The sequence below is a fragment of the Frieseomelitta varia genome, unplaced genomic scaffold, assembly GCF_011392965.1.
Source record: "Frieseomelitta varia isolate USP_RPSP 00005682 unplaced genomic scaffold, Fvar_1.2 scaffold_887, whole genome shotgun sequence".
Lineage (NCBI taxonomy): Eukaryota > Metazoa > Arthropoda > Insecta > Hymenoptera > Apidae > Frieseomelitta > Frieseomelitta varia.
Genome location: NW_025110686.1, coordinates 11,560 through 28,088, shown reverse-complemented (window position 1 = coordinate 28,088; position 16,529 = coordinate 11,560). Strand labels below are relative to the sequence as shown.

Below are 16,529 nucleotides of genomic sequence, written 5' to 3'. Positions count from 1 at the left end.
GATTTTCTTTGACTCGCCTGAAGGCTGCAGATGGCACTTCAATATCTCTTAAACACTTGCTCTTCGTTTCCATCCAGTTCCCGGTGAATCCTTCAGCGCTGCGAGAGTAGTATCGTGTTATTACCTACTGTTCGCGACGAGAGTGCTGCAGCTTTTAATCTCGCAGATATCCCGTGGAAAGCTGTAATTTTACTCTCTCTCTCTCTCTCTCTTTCTTATCCTTTCTGCGTGGGCGAAACTCGCGTTGCAATTTACCATCGCGTCTTTTACGTTCGTTGGTTATCTTGTCGTCAAACACCAAGTGCGCGAGGTTTCTCTCGAATCACTTCGTTGCCCGCAGAAAATCAAAGGTAAGATCGCCGTTAACTCGAATCGTACACCACACTCGAACTCGTCAGACTTCAAACGAAAGCCAGGTCGAAGGATCGCGCTTCTTTCTTCGCGCTCCAACGTTTCCACTCGATTAGCCCGCAGTTCCATCGAGCACCTCGGGAAACTGGGATTGAGGTTCTCCCGATCCTCCCGTGGCGAGAATCAATCGCATCTAATATTCGTTGGAAAGATCTTGTGCTAATTCCACAGCCGATAGATGTACGCTTCGGAAGCAAATGTGGCAAACGTCGACCAGTTAAAAGAGTTAGTTTTTTTAGGCCAAACGGATGCCTGTCTCTTTTTTCATTGGTACATTGGTTTTTTCATCTCCTTGTCGCGAGAACAGAGTCCTCGTCGTAGACGTATTCTGAACAATTGACCACATGCTCGAAGAATTCACTCTTCCATGCGTCACGACTGTATCTCTCATTTCCACCACTGCTACTCCGTAACGAAGATCAAAATAGAATTCAACGTACGTATATATCCTTGAATGATCTCTCAGAAATACTCCTCTCGTCTCCGATGCCTCCTTCGCACGAGGAAATCACGTGATTTCTGCTCATTTCACGCGACACGCGAGACCGTTCCCTCTGTAGCTGATACACGTTCGCTACAGACAAATGCTCGAATATACAGCGGCTACTTGACGAAATAAAAGCTGAAACGTAACCGAAAGGTAACCACCACCCACACGACACGTCCCAATCTTCTTTCATTCATATTCTTCCTCCTCTCTCCCCGTCGGTTCAGCTCGTGCGTTTAATCGATCCTCGAACATCGAACCACCAGCCGATAATAGACCAGCAGTGACAGTTCGACAGATCACGTTCGTCCCGTCGCACGTGCCTTCTGATTGCTTGATTAAGCTCGTCACACTGTCCGAAGGCACGTCCGCCCCTCTCTCTCTCTCTCTCTCTCTCTCTCTTTCTCTCTGTTTCCCATGGACCGTAGTAGTCGGTGTCAAAGAGAAACGCGACAAGGAAGTTCGTGTGCGGAGAACGTGTGCAAGAGAACTCTCCTCCACAGTCTCGTGTCCACAGTTTTTTCTTAACTTCTCCTTGCCTTAGTCCCTCTCTTCTCTTCGTTTCTTTCTTTTATTTTGTTTTCTTTTCTCTTTTTCTTCTTCGCACTCTCGTTCGCATTTCCTCTCTAGCCTCACGCTTCTTGGAGCTCGCGTGCGCGTGCCTCTTTTTCTCTCTCTCTTTCTTCTCATCTCTCCTTGGTTGCTCGTTCGGGAAATAAAAAAATATTCTGGCGAATCTGAAGCGGAGAATGAACGGAGGGCCCCGGTTTCAGCACGACGCTCGTGATGCACGAAAATCGTCCCCTTTTTCCGGCTACGAGTGCCGCCTAATCGCTTACGTGAAGTACCTCGCGAGCACCGCCAACACCACCAACGCCAACGCCTGCACCCTGTACACGCTGGCGCCGCTTCCGATCGAGCACACCTCCTCCGTGTATGGGGCGCAGTGCACCTGAAATCATTCGTAAATTGTTCCACCTGTTAGTTTTCTCTCTCTCTCTCTCTCTCTCTCTCTCTCTCTCTATCTCTCTCTTTTTTTCTACAGAGTCGTTGAGAAATTTGAAATATTAGCCTTGGTGGAGAATTGGATCAATTTTTCATTTCACGGCGATAAAGTGAGAAAAAATGCTACCTTAATTTTTTTTAACTTGATCTGTTTTTATTGTTCGAGTTGAATTTGCGCTTTGGAGAGAAACAGAACAGAACGTAGAAATTTTTTTGCGGAGCAAGTCTTTCTCTGACAAAATAGACAATGTTTTTAAATAAATAGAAGATTTCGAGAATTTTAAGCACTCGCGAAAATCTTACGTCTTCAAGTCTTTTCCACGAGTTTGAAGATCAAGTTAAAAATCAAAATTAAATTATTCAAATATATTACTTATTGTTAGAATTTATGCTCTATTATGTAATTATCTTTCATAACTATAAAATGTACAATATTAAGTATTATGTACAATATGAAGTATAATAACGAGTATATAATATTATAATTATAATATAATAATAATATTATATATAGTATAAAGTATATATTAAAGTATTTGTATACATCAGAATATTGATCCAATCTCAGTCGTTCGAGAATTAATCCCATCGCATCGTTACCCAAGGCCGAGGGTTTAATAGCCAAAAACTTAAATTACCAACTTTCTCAACAAATTCTAAATCCAGCCCGTGCTATTTGATTACGTTTCAATAATAAATCGACCGATAAAATTGATAAAAATTTGCATCGAGATGAAACGTCTGTCTCCCACAACGATTACACGCGTATCCGCGTATTTTTCATCGGGAAGCTATGCAGATTCATATTTTTAAGCAAAAGCTGCGACATCGCGCAAACCTCATTGTGGTGACAACAGTCTCTCTCTCTCTCTCTCTTTCTCTCTCGAGGCAAAAGTGGCAAATATTTACCCTGAGAAGCGAGCTCGACATTCTGTCAAGGAACTCCTTTGCAAATTGAGCTGTGTCATCGCCACACTGTCGGCGAATCGTATGGTGAGAGCACTCCAAGAATTCCTTGAACCCACTGCAACAGACGTATATCTCGCTTTTAGCCCTGTCGATTGTATCCGCGCAACATACAGCCGTGGCTCGGCTTCTTTTTTCACCGGATGCCTCCTACGTTAAAGCCGCGCGCGTGTATTTGAAACGTTCCCATCCGCGAGAAAAACGATCTCGACAAAAGGGTTCCAGGATAAGGGGAGAGAATATAGGTCTCCTTCAATTTTCACTTTGCGCGATGGGTAATTTCTCGTCGGGAATTAGGTCTTTGGAAGTGGTCTATCGCTCGATTTAATTGTTAGTCTTCTAATGTGTATGTTGAATTTTCTTTTACTTTTTCATTCATGATTTGATTCAAGTTTATCACTGATTATAGTTCGTTCTTGTCAACTGACGTCGATATGCGAGACGTTGAACGCTTCAATTTTCATTCGTGACTTCGAGTCTTTTAACGAGTTGTGCTTTCATTCAGGATTTCAAGCTAGGTTTAGGTTAAGAGACACTGCTGAAAATTTCGGGAAACGAGACAGTTTATTAAAATATGTTACGTTGGCTTTCAGCTGTTATAAGGATTAACAATATGAATTATTTACCTTGTGGTAAACTAAAGTTTCACTTGATGTAGTGGTGAGTACTTTATTATGTGATTCATTATCGTGCACTTGCAGTAAAATAAAATCAAATAATAAACCACTGAAATTTTTAACTAAAAAAAAATGTAGATACACAATTGGAAACTAGAAAGATTGGTAAAACTAATCAATCTTAATGAATAATATTCGAAGAGAAATAATGTTCGACATATTTCAAATCAAATGTATAAATATTAAAAAAAAATAAAATACAATGATACGATAACATAAAAATGAAAGAAACGCGTAATACATGATTAAAAATACGGATAATAGGTAATTTATGATCTAAAATCTTGTAACGTTGTAATGTATACTATGTTGTCGAATATGTAACAATTGAACCGCGAATTTTTATGCATTTGTGGAAACTTTAAAAACTTTTATATAAAAGAAGATTCTGTAATATATAAAATACATAATAAATAAATATAACAAATATAAAATATAATAAATATATATAATAAATAAAAATATAATATAATAAATATATAAAATATAATAAAATATAATATATTTATTATATTTATTATTAAATATTATATATTATATAATAAATATATAAAATAAATATAATAAATATAATAAATATAATAAAATATATAAAATAAATATAATAAATATAATATATAAAATATATAGTAAATAAATATAATAAATAATATATAAAATAGTTAAAACAAATTTTTGCTTCGACTACGTTCCTTCAGTCGTGTTCGTAAAAATTTGAAACTCCGCAGTCTATCGGCAACGTTAAAATTTCAAGAGTTAGTGAATTTCGAGGTAAGTTTCATTGAAACAGCATTCAATTAAACACGCTGGAATTTCGAGCAGTCAACGATACGTCAAGGCATTAACAGTAAGGATAATTTTATGGAGCACGCACTTGGTAAATTGAATCCTCGCGGCACAACGTCAAAGATAAGACACACGCGAGCGTCACGGATATTAAAACTCGAAAGGTGGACCCCGAGCCTTTGACACTCTGTTTTCTTTCCCACAAACGCGGCCGATTTCTTCTTTCAATTTCCCGGCTGAAAACGCAGAACGAAACGCAACGCGCGAAATTATATCACGCCGTGCGACAAACGCACCTCGATTGAAACACATCGCGCGCGGTTGAGACACCGACTCCTGATGATGAAACAAACTGAGCGTGCTCAAATGTAAATTAAATGAATTTCAATTGGTTTTCATTTTAATTTGCTTGGGAATTAGTAATTATTAATAGGAATCTTGTCTGGCGAACAAAGAATTTAAAGAAAGTAAGTTCCAAATTCCTTTGAAATACGAAATCATTTCGGTTCCCGAATTTTGAAACTGCAAATCTTTTTCTAAAACGTACAAAACCGTGAAAATTGTGCATAATATAATAAAATGTGTAAAATATCCACAATGAAACAATAATCGCTCTATTTATAGTAGATGAAACAAATATCTATTCAATATTTCCTAACGTTCATAAAAATATAAATTTCAATGAAAGAAATTCGCAGCTTTTCAAAAATTAAGCAAAAAAGCAACTACTCTACGTCCCACTATTCTATCGTAATTTACAAGAATTAGAGAACTTTTAAATTAAATTTAAAAAAAAGTGCACGATCCTCGAAACGAAATATTTTCCACGTTTAACATTTCCCTCGGCGCGGTGTATAAATAAAAATTTATATTTATTCCGCACAGAATCACCCTGCGAACGTGAATTAATTTATTTCGAATTGAAACTATTTATCAGGATATTACAAATCCATTGTATCGCCGACGCGTACCGACGGGAACAGAAACAGCCACTCCCAATTTTCGACAGTGCAAGAGAGAACGTTCATGCGTGAAACCTATAATGCGGTGGAAATTATCTCATGCGAAAATATCATCGACGGAAAAAAATTCACGGAAGCGTGTGCGGATTTTAATTAAACATATTTGTACAATTTCCACCGCTGGTTCGTCGAATGTTTTTCCCCCACCCGGAGTCGTTATTTCTGATTTTAATGCGAGAGACGGAAAGAAAGAGATAACAAATCTAACTTTTTATGAAAGTTCGAAATTTAGGGAGAGGAAAGTTTTATACGCAAGAGATAAATAAGAGACTAAAAACTGATTCGGAGATGGATTTACGCGCGATTTAGCGTGATACATGTCCGCGGCGCTATAAATCGACGTCAAAATAAAACACGCGTAACACCCGCCATCACTTTGGAATAAAACTTCCCATCGGAGTTTCGAAATACTAGACGCTCCCCGTCGTTTATCAAAACGTAACGGATTGAACCAGCTTCTCGATTTCATTGTTTCCGAAACTAATACGGAAGAAAGTTTTCACACGGGAATATCTCGGGCTCATTGTTCCTTTATTTTCGCGTCAAGATTCCCCTCATCCCTCTCAGCGGAAAATATTTCTTCGTCGATGACGCGTCTCGATTGTTCGACTGCAAATGTTTTTTGGTTTTCAAAATCTCCGAGCGAAAGTTTATTTCGCAAAAATGTGAATTTTATTTGTTACTTCAATTCTTGTACTTCTGTTATCTACATTTTAATAGAACGTACGAAATTAAGTATTGAACTTCGATACTTTCGTTCGAAACATTTGTAACTCGAAACACGACAATTCTCTTTCTCTTGTTTAAAATTTATCCATTCAACCTTTCAATTTGTCACAACATTTTTAATTATTCTCGCAATACTAAAAAAAAAAAGTCTAACGTAAATTTATATTTTATCGAGATAATTCATTTCAATATACATATAGATGAGACGCACAGTTATTGCATAGTCAGTTATTTCAAACGTGACTATTCGATTCTCATAAAAAAAAAAAAAAAAAAAAAAAAAAGAGAGAGAGGAAAAAAAGTCATGATTAATTCACGCATCAACTCAATGAAATTAAAGCTCTCTCGCGATATAAAAAGAAATGAGCATTATTAAAAATCGTGCCTCATTGTTTCATTTTAATAATAAAAATTTTAACGCAGAAATTTTTCACGACGATGAACAAAACATCCAGTAGAATACGAAAGAAAAATTAAAAATGCATTGAAAGAAAGAAGAAGCAAGAGGGAGATTAAATTAAACTTGCGATCATCGAATATTTTGTCTCCTGTGAGGAAAAGAAAAAGCTTTTATAGATAAATGTAGTACTTTAAGAAAATCTTTGAATTAATCAAACGAAGAAGTCACACATATTAATAATAATTTTTTTTTATTAAGGTGGATAAAATATAATTTCAAACATGATTATTGATAGTAATAAATGTCTCTTATTTTGTTCGAACTTGATGAATTTCCTAACAATAGAAAAATGTGTTTTCGAAAATGCGATCCTAAGTAATAAAAATTTCCTCACACTTATTGTTAGTCCAACGATAGAAAAATATAGTTTCAAATACAATTCTAAATTACATTAATATTATATTAATTCTGTATTATTATTATATATTGATATTATATTAATATTCTATATTATATTAAATTATATTAATTAATATTAAATTATATTCTAGCAAAGAAAATGCAATTTATTTCAAGTAATAAAAATCCCTCGAACTTAGCAAATTTTCTAATGATAGGAAAATAGATACAGATATTTATCTTTCTTATCTTTCTAAAAATTGATAAATTTTCTGAAAAAAAAAAAAAGAAAAAAGAAAAAGAAAACAACTCGAGCGAGACTAACACAGAATGCAGAAAGTCCAACAACAGATAGCGATTAAAATAATTCTTCTCTTTACTGTTCGCGATGAGGAAAACGAAAAAAGGGAAAACGAAGTGCAATGAACGAAAAAAGAAGGAGGGAAGAGAATAATACGCAACGTTCGATATGTTCTCGCACAGTAGTTACGCTACTATCTTTTCATCACGTTTATATCTTTTTCCTCTCTTTCTCTCTCTCTCTCTCTCTGTCTCTCTTTTTTCCCGGCGAAGCCGTGTAAACACGACGCGAGGGAGGAAGCTTTTCATTCACGCTGATGCCTGTACATAGAACGTAATGTCATTAGCTTATCTCCGCCACGGTCTGTTGCAGCTTTTGAAATTGTGCATCACCCGCGCTCGAAGAAGTCGGAGAGGGTTGACAAAAAGAGGAAGAGGCAACGAGAGTGAGCGACAGCCGGAGAAAGAGCGGAAGAAGAATGGGAAAGAGAATCGAAGAGAAAATGGAACAAATGAAACAGAAAATGGGCTAGGAAAGGGGTGGGACGTTGTAAAACCAAAGTGGGTTGCAACTTGGAATCAGACGAAGAAGAATTAAAAATTAAAATCCGATTTCGCAAGTGAGGGGAAATTTTAATGGGGCAAGAAGGAGAATAATGAAGCGGGGTACATATAAATTAAAATGAAAGGGTCAGACTTGCTGCAGCAAGAGCAGGAGAATTAAAAATTGAAGTCTGATCTACGAATGGAAGAGAATTGAAACGGAGGAGAAAAGAATGATAAAACCACAGGAAATAATGAAAAAGTGAATCAATGTTGCAACGAGAGTGGAAAAATTGCAATAATTCTTCTTCTCTTAATTTCAAATTATAATACTAATATCAAGTTACAGTATGATTTTAAATGGGGAAAAATTAAAAATTGAAGGGAGAAAGAATGATAAAGGGTAATAGAAAATAATGAGACAGAATTTAATTATATACATTAAAACAGAGGATCAGAGATACTGTTAACGGGGTATGAAAAATTCTAATAATTATTCTCCGGGTGCTTTCAAGTTGTGATCAAAGTGAGCTATAATTTGAAATTAGACGAAGAAGAATTAAGAATTAAACTAAGGAGTTACAAGTAAGAAAAAATTGAAATCGAGGAAAAAAGAATAATAAAACCATTGTACATATAAATTGAGAGAAATGAAAATTGGAATAATTTTTAGCAAAACGTGTAAATCAAAATGAAAAAGATAAAAGAACAAGAATGATGTGCATTTGTAGAAGAGAATGAAAACGAAGGAAGAAAAAAATCAAACGTAAAAATAATAGAGTGCGAGAATAGAATGCAACGAAATGAAACACAGGAGATTGATGCCGATAAAAATTCAACAGTATTCGTGTTTATCGAAATAAAAAAGGAAAAACAAAGATGTGCAATTATACACAAACGAAAAAGGGAAGGAAGTGAAACGCGATCAAATGCCAAAAAAGATAAAAGAAGAAGGAGAAGAAGAAAATGAAACGTTTACAAAACGACAAAGAAGGAGATGAAAATTCAGAAAAAAGGGAACAACAAACCACAAAAATAGTAGCCACAAGAGAGAATATGAAAATGCAAAAGTTGAACGAAGAGGAGGGGAACAAAAAGGAAAGTAAAAAACGAGACAACATAGTGAAACGGAGGGAAAAGAGATAGAAACAGTCGCGAACAGTCGGAAGAAAACAGAAAGAGAGAGAGAAAAAATGGGAAAAAATGGTAGGCGTAAAGCGAAAAGAGAACGATGGCGAAGAGGAGAGAGCGAGGAGAGAGCGAGCAGAGCGAGGATGGTGAAAGGCTGAGCATACGAGAGGAAAAAAGGATTTCAAACACATCCCGCCGCATGTGAACACGAGCGCTCTTTACTCTTAATACTCTTATCGTGTAAATTCAATTGCATCCTCCACCGCGCATGCTCTTTTAACGTTAAATTTTTTTTTTTTACACGCGTCTTATTGCGTTTAACGTGCCTAACAATGTAACTCGTTCAAAGGGAATGCTTTCAAGCCATTTCTGTCGTATACCTTTGATTCCTGATTGATAATTTTATGTTTCAAAGCAACATTATATTCTGAATATTTGAAAATTAATCAAAGTCTCTTAAAATTTCTCTTTCAGTTCTTTTTTTAGTAATTTTTTGCGAAATTCTTGAGGAGCCTGCTCTCGCGAAATTTTCATTTCTCTTTACAGAATTCTCAGAAAATTCCTCTCGAAGTACATTTAACGTGGCAACAGATTCTTCTACGACTTGGATTGAAAAGAAAATTTTAATTAAATTCTCTCTACGTGTTTACGCAAGTGCACGCCGTATTACACAGGAAACTCGACTCGTGCGAATAATAATTGACGATCAAGAATTGAAAATTAAATATTCCTTTGACGCATATCAGAGACAGAGGAAAATGAAAATTAGTGTGCGCTCTCATTTTAAAATCTCTCTTTTCGCGTTCATTTGAATTGAAAAAAAAAAAAAAGTCGCGACGTGAAAAATCATTCAACCATGGTCGTCGTAGTATTGTTGCCGAAACGACGAAACACGTTTGTAACGACAATGATCCAATTTCATGGTGGATGCAGATCAGACATTAACAAAAAGCAAACAGGTTTGCAAGCTTTATTCTACCACGTACGCAATTATAATACATTAATATTAAATATGAAACTGACGATGAAACTAACAATGAAGCTATCAACTACGTGAAATTATTTTCTTGCGTTCTAAAATTCTAAAGTTTCAAATCATTTGAAATCGTTTGGCTACTTCTCTATCGTTCGAGCGCTACTAATGGAAAATATTGCATGAATTGCGTTATTCAAACAAGCGTGCGAAGAAAATATCGTTGAATGTTAATAAACTTTTGCGACTGAATGCATATGATGATGAGAGAATAAAGAAACAAAAGATAAATAAATACGTCCATCAATGCAAACATGGTCACAGAGACCACGAAGGTGTAGCGTGATTTTGTGGGAAAAAAACTTCATTTAAATTTCTCGTAACTTTCCTCAAACATCGTCTTCAGTTGGTTTTTATCCAGCCTTTTACGAATCATCAAAAATTCTACGCTATCTTCGCATTTATTCAAATGAGAAAATTACAAATTATTTATATACATTCAATTCAATTAAAATTCCTCTTTAATTCATTTCAATCGTTAAATTAGCTACAGCAAACTGTCGTTAAATATTTCAATTTATTAATAAAAATTCCTTCACTTTATTCTATCATTGCTAGTACTTTTTTTTATTGTACATGATTTACCATCATTGTCATTGTTACTTTTCTATCATAATTTTTTTCCCCGAAAAAAAAAAAAAAAAAAGACAAATATGTTCAAAAAAAGCAAAAAACCTCTATTAAATCTCCATTAAATTCATATTTCATCATCTCCGGAGGAATTGAATTAACTAATCATCGAAAATTCTACGCTATCTTCGCATTTATTCACATGCGAAAATTGCAAATTATTTATATACATTCGATTCAATTAAAATTCCTCTTTAATTCAATTCAATCGTTAAATTAGCTACAGCAAACTGTCGTTAAATATTTCAATTTATTTCAATTTATTTAAATATAATTCCTTCACTTTATTCTATCACTGCTAGTACTTTTTTTTATTGTACATGATTTACCATCATTGTCATTGTTACTTTTCTACCATAATTTTTTCCCCCGAAAAAAAAAAAAAAACGAAACAAATATGTTTCAAAAAAAAAAAGCAAAAATCTCCATTAAATTCGTATTTCATCATCTCCGGAGGAATTGAATTAATATTCGTTTGCATGCGTTCTACGAGAGATTCTTGACCCTCTGTACTTTCACCACATTTCCCCGCGCACAGGGATGTTAAATTGCGAACTACCCGTTTGAACAAGTTAAACGAGACGCCCTGAGAGATTATAATATTCTTACTTACCAGCAGAGCAGCTTGAGGGATCCGTTCAAGTTCGCCGTGTGATTTCTCATTTCGATTTCCTGGGTGGTTTTCTGATACTTTTTGTAGCAGAGCTCGTACTCTGGCTGCACCTTCTGCATGCACGGCGCGTGTCGTAGAAATTCTGCAAAGAGGAAGAAGAAGAAACGGACAGAGTGCACAGTCTCACTCAGCTCCGCGATGGAAAAACTCGAAAATTAGAATGAGGATAATGAACTTTCGCGAAACGATGGCAACGCAATCAGAGTACAGTTAACAGAGCGCAATTTCGTAAAATTGTTTTTCGCCTCAAGCCCTTGTGGAATTTTAATTTGCTCAAAATTAACGTCCCGCGGAAAAAGATTCTAGCGGAGATTTTATTAAATAAACGTTATACGGTGGGGGGGATTTTCTTACAACGACTCGAATTTGTACTAAGTAGAATTCTATGAAATTAGGTATTTCATTTGGAAATGAAGTGGCATGGATTTCTGCTATTAAATATACACGACGTTAAATGTTACCGTTATTTACTACTATTTTAAATTTTCGAACAGAAGAACGACGCGTTTACAAGTACGATACGTTTAATATACAGGGTGTACGCGTTAAGTTTCGTCACCAGTTTTTAAGCATTTCCGACAGTGCAATTAAAAAATGTTTCAAAGAAAATTTTTTTAGCATCCGCTGGGCTACGCGTTTCCATATTTTTAAATTTCAAAAAATGCTTTTTAACTCAAGACGACCTCGACGTTTTTGCGTAAAAAAACATTTTTTGAGATTTAAGAATATGGGAACACGTAGCCCACTAAATGCTAAAAGAATTTTGTCTGAAACATTTTCTAATTGCACTATCGGATAAATTAATTGCCTAAAAACTGGTGGCAAGACTTAACGCGTACGCCCTGTATAATAGAATAGGAATAACATGTGTGCAAATATTTGTTTATTTATTTTTACGGATTGAGTCGTATAAAAGACAATTATAACGACGTACAAAAACGTAAATTTTACACGTCCCCACACGTTGAAGTTAAATTAACACAAAGCATTCCCTACACCGATTTGAAAATGTAATCACCCATTGAAAGTACCTAAAGTCAAAACCAACAGTTGTTGTTATCAACCCTGGTCTCGAAAAGCAATCGTTTATCACCGGAAACGGCAGGTGATTAGAGAACAAAATTAAGACTCGATGAACGTTTTCATACCGAGCGGACGTATCCGAACAATTCGCACGCACGAATAATTACCGGGCCATATACGTGCAATGAAGTCTCTTTGTCTTCAGTGTTATTTCCGTAAACAATTCCAATACGTCGACGTGTTATTAATTTTCCAGCGGTAACGCTACACATTCCCGCGAGCTCCCCCCTCTCGCCGCAGAGGGTACGTCGAGTGAAAACTTGAATAAACATAATAACATTAATAACAAGGGCCGAAGCATCAGAGAGGGGTATAAATCGAACAGGCCAACGTTTCTGAAGTCGATGATCAATATTGACCCACGGGGCGAACTGCGAAAAACCTGAACACGGTTACCTTTCTCCGTATCGATTTTTCGTCGATTGGCTCGTTGCCTTTCTTTTTTTCTTCTTTTTTTTTTTTTATATGGGAGTTTAGAGTCGCATCGACTACGAGGTCTTTAGCGACGTGCTGGAACTTTCTCTTTATATCTGGTCTAGTAGTTGGGTCTCCTTTAGGTAGTTGATAACGTTTTTTTTTTTGTTGTTTCTAGCAGATTAGGGGGATGTTTTGATTTAATCCATATTTACTTCCTATGTTTCGGTATTTTCTGCATTCATGTAGCAGATGTTGGGTGGTGATTTGTTGGTTGCAGGTGTTGCAGAAAGGTGGTTCTGTTTTGCTTATTCGTGTGTGCTTCTTCTTCTTCTTTTTTTCTTTTCGATCTGTTTCGACGGCCAATTAAACTCTCGGCTCACTAATACATATTAACCGCAAGCGTGCATCATCAGACGTTTAATAAATCGGTGGATCGATTCGCAATTGCCTCGCGAATACTTGCGCCGTGAACGTATTAATGTTACAATGCGACACGACGTGATAATATTTCACGGATATGAAATGCTCGAGGTGAAATGATATTCATAGAATTCGTAGAAATCAAGGTTCAAAGAATACACAACGATTTAGGTTTAATCGTGGCTGTCTTTGATAATTAGTAATAGCTATTACGATCTTACTTCACAAGTGATCAATTGATAAGAATGATTGTATTGAATATCGATCGGTACGTGATATTAATCGAAGCACAATAATCTGTTATTGTGAAAACGCTACATAACGATCCCATTTATACACTTGTGATGATGATGATGATGATGATGATGATGAACGAAGCGATGATAAGGGAAACTAATACCAAAATTAGGATTTACTTGCGTTTAAAATACTCTAGAATTTTGTACTCTCCTCTATTGAAATTCATTATAATCCATTATTATAATATCTATCAAGCTTCTACACAACAGACTAGAACCTGTCAAGTTAAATTAACAGACTGTACTTTACGTATTTAAGGGATGAAATTTTAAGGTATAAAAGTGTAAATAATGGATATAATATATATTATGTCCATTATCTATATTTTTCAATAATATTATTAAAATATATTCATAAATAAAAAAAGGATACAAAAGATAATCATATACGAAAGAAATTGTTTCGTAGATAAAGCAAATTTCTATCCAACACTGAAACTATCTCATCAAATACGGCGGATTTCAGATTTTTTTTTTTTTACAATTGCTGGAAATATGGTACAAATTCTTTCGTCAAAATTTAACATCGATCTTCACAGTGATTGCACAAATTTATCTACCTCTCATTTAAATTGTAAATACAGCCGATATAACGATATAGCAGAATATTTTACGTCTTTTTAGTTGCGTAAACATCTTCGCGTTCTGGTGTTAACTAACAAGGATGATAATTACGTGAAATGACGGGGAGGCGGAGGAGGCTTGAACACCGGGCTACTGTCGAATAAACTCGATGGCTGGACGTTCGATAATCGGGCTCGTTACGAGTCGCGTACGCCGGTATTGCTCTTAACGAGGCGCTAATCGCGTAACCGATTTCGAGATAGCAGTGCAGCAGATCAGCAGGCCGCACGGGACAACGCAGCTCAATGACCACTCGACTCAATAACGCCGTTCCATGGCCCCCATGGGAGAACTGGAACAGTGTTTAGCGTGTTTCAATTCGTGCATCGTTCGCGAGCAACAGCGGCCAGTGAATCCGTTTCCTTTGCTTTTGCTTGGGAAACCGGCAGCTACGTTTCTGTGTTTCTCTGTGTGTGTGTGTGTATGTGTGCGTTTGTATTTGTGTGTGGCCTGTGCGTACACGCTAGCAAATTGTCAATTACGGGCTAATTGTCGTGAGCTAGTTTCGTGTTTGAATAGACAAACTTTCTAATTTTGATAGTGATTTGTCTGCGATAGTGAGTGTGCACGCGTGCGTAGAATTTAGATTTAGGTGAATTATGAAAACAAGAGTGAACAAAGGCGAATCGTTTTTAAAGCAACGTATAGATTAGTTTTAAGAGGCGTTAAATTATGTGTGAAAAGACAGGAGATACTCGAATGTATAAGTCATTCGTCGAAGAGAGTAATAATAACGAGATTAATTTTTCTGATTAATCCAGCCAAGTCCTGGATCGATGTTAAAATTATTGAAAGATTACTGACGGATAAAGATCGAACTCAAAAGAAATCGAAGTACAAAACAATTTTAGATTTTACGTAAATTGATAATTTACGTCGTGATTTGATCAACATTACTTCTTAATTTAATGATAATTTATGTAAAATACTAAAATTCTAAAATTACAATAAATTATTTTAAAAACATTATTTCAACAATTCCTAGTGTTAACGAACGCCATGTACTTGTGTGAATTTCACGAAGATGAATTATCAATTCCTTTTTTAAAAATTAGTAGAATTCGAATTGATTAACAAATCAGTATCGAAGCAAAATATTTGAATATTTCACGCTGTTGGTAAACGAAAATTAATGCAAAGCTGCTGGTATTATACAAAACACGAGCATTGTGGTGACAATGCCCATTTAATTCACTTCAGCGTTCAAGAAACGAAATTTATACGAATTTATACTACACTCCGGCCTTATTTCAGATTGAAAATCTGCCTTATACAAGGAATGAAAAGTTACCCTGTCTACGCGGTTAAAGAGCTAATTAATTTAGTTCTCTAAACCCACGTAAGTAGGTGTAATACCCGGTTTCGAGCAGCAAAAGCTGGCTTTATGAGTTTAATAAATTACGAGAAATCTACCATTATTATTTCTTTTCTGTCCTGTATCACGCTATGTAAAAAAAAAAAAAAAAAAAAAGAAAAAGATTTAATTAAAAAAAAAAAAAAAAAAAAAAAATGTAAAATTTGTAAACCAACAAAGAAATATGTATTTGCTTTCTGAGAAAATTTTAAAATTCTCGTGATATTAGAACTCCCTTTGAAGAAACGCGACTGTGTCAATCACTTCAATCAAATTTATTCAGAACCACAAGAAACATCGTCGATCGCGTGCAACGTTCGAAAACAAAATTCATTCCCTCGCCAGCACAATAATCGGAAGCTTGTTTTTACTAAGTTCGTCGAGGTTTTTCAAACTCACTCAATTTTACCTAGCGAATTCAACTGGGGGAAAAAGGAAGAAAAAAGAAAAAAATAACAAAATCCATTGAATCACAAGGCAGATTGTGTCCGCGCGATATTGTTGTAATCGCGAACGAAACGAGAGACAACGGTATCCGTGTGCGGCAAAAAAAAAAAAAGAAAAAAAACTGCAACTTTTTTTCGAAGATGAAACATGGAAATAAAAAAAGAGGGGAAAAATCGAAATAAATTCGACGCTTTGACCAGGTTCGACGTAACTTTTTATTTGCCAAGCCGCAGCAACGAAAACGCTTTTCGAGTGCTCTATACCGCATAGTTCTACATCGAAGTGTTGAAAATAGGTTTTTACAGTAGCACGCTTAAAAATTGCAATTCAAATTCCATACGAATAATTCTGCTGACTGGAACAAAGAACATGGTGGTCACATTTTTACCATATTCTACTTTATGTTGTTACGAGATATCACTGATTTAAAATTTCTCGTTACAGTAAAATATGTGAGAATGCGCGAACAGCGAAGAAACAATCGGAATAGAAATTGTCATCGCGTTGTTCAAATTGAAATTTCGCTTCGCAATTAGCCAAAAAAATAAACAGGGTGTTTCGTAACTTGTGGGCTCCACTTCGGGAGCTAATTGTACGCCTAAAAATAATGGAAAAAAGTCATAAAAATATATGTCCTATCTGTCTTCGTTTATGAGATATAATGAATTTTATAAACAGAGCAAACTCTAGTAA

The 16,529-nt window shown here is 35.5% G+C and overlaps 1 protein-coding gene across 1 annotated transcript in view; it reads right to left on the bottom strand.

Moving 5' to 3' along the window:
• Positions 1-909: 909 nt before the first annotated feature.
• LOC122537126 overlaps positions 910-16,529 on the bottom strand; it is an 18,742-nt gene continuing 3,122 nt past the window's right edge. Inside the window, exons 2-4 of the mRNA XM_043670101.1 lie at positions 11,133-11,274; positions 2,813-2,927; positions 910-1,850 (exon numbers count right to left, since the gene is read on the bottom strand). Coding sequence (XP_043526036.1) covers positions 1,734-1,850; positions 2,813-2,927; positions 11,133-11,274 — 374 coding nt within the window. The 3' untranslated portion in view covers positions 910-1,733. The remainder of the gene's footprint in view (positions 1,851-2,812; positions 2,928-11,132; positions 11,275-16,529) is intronic.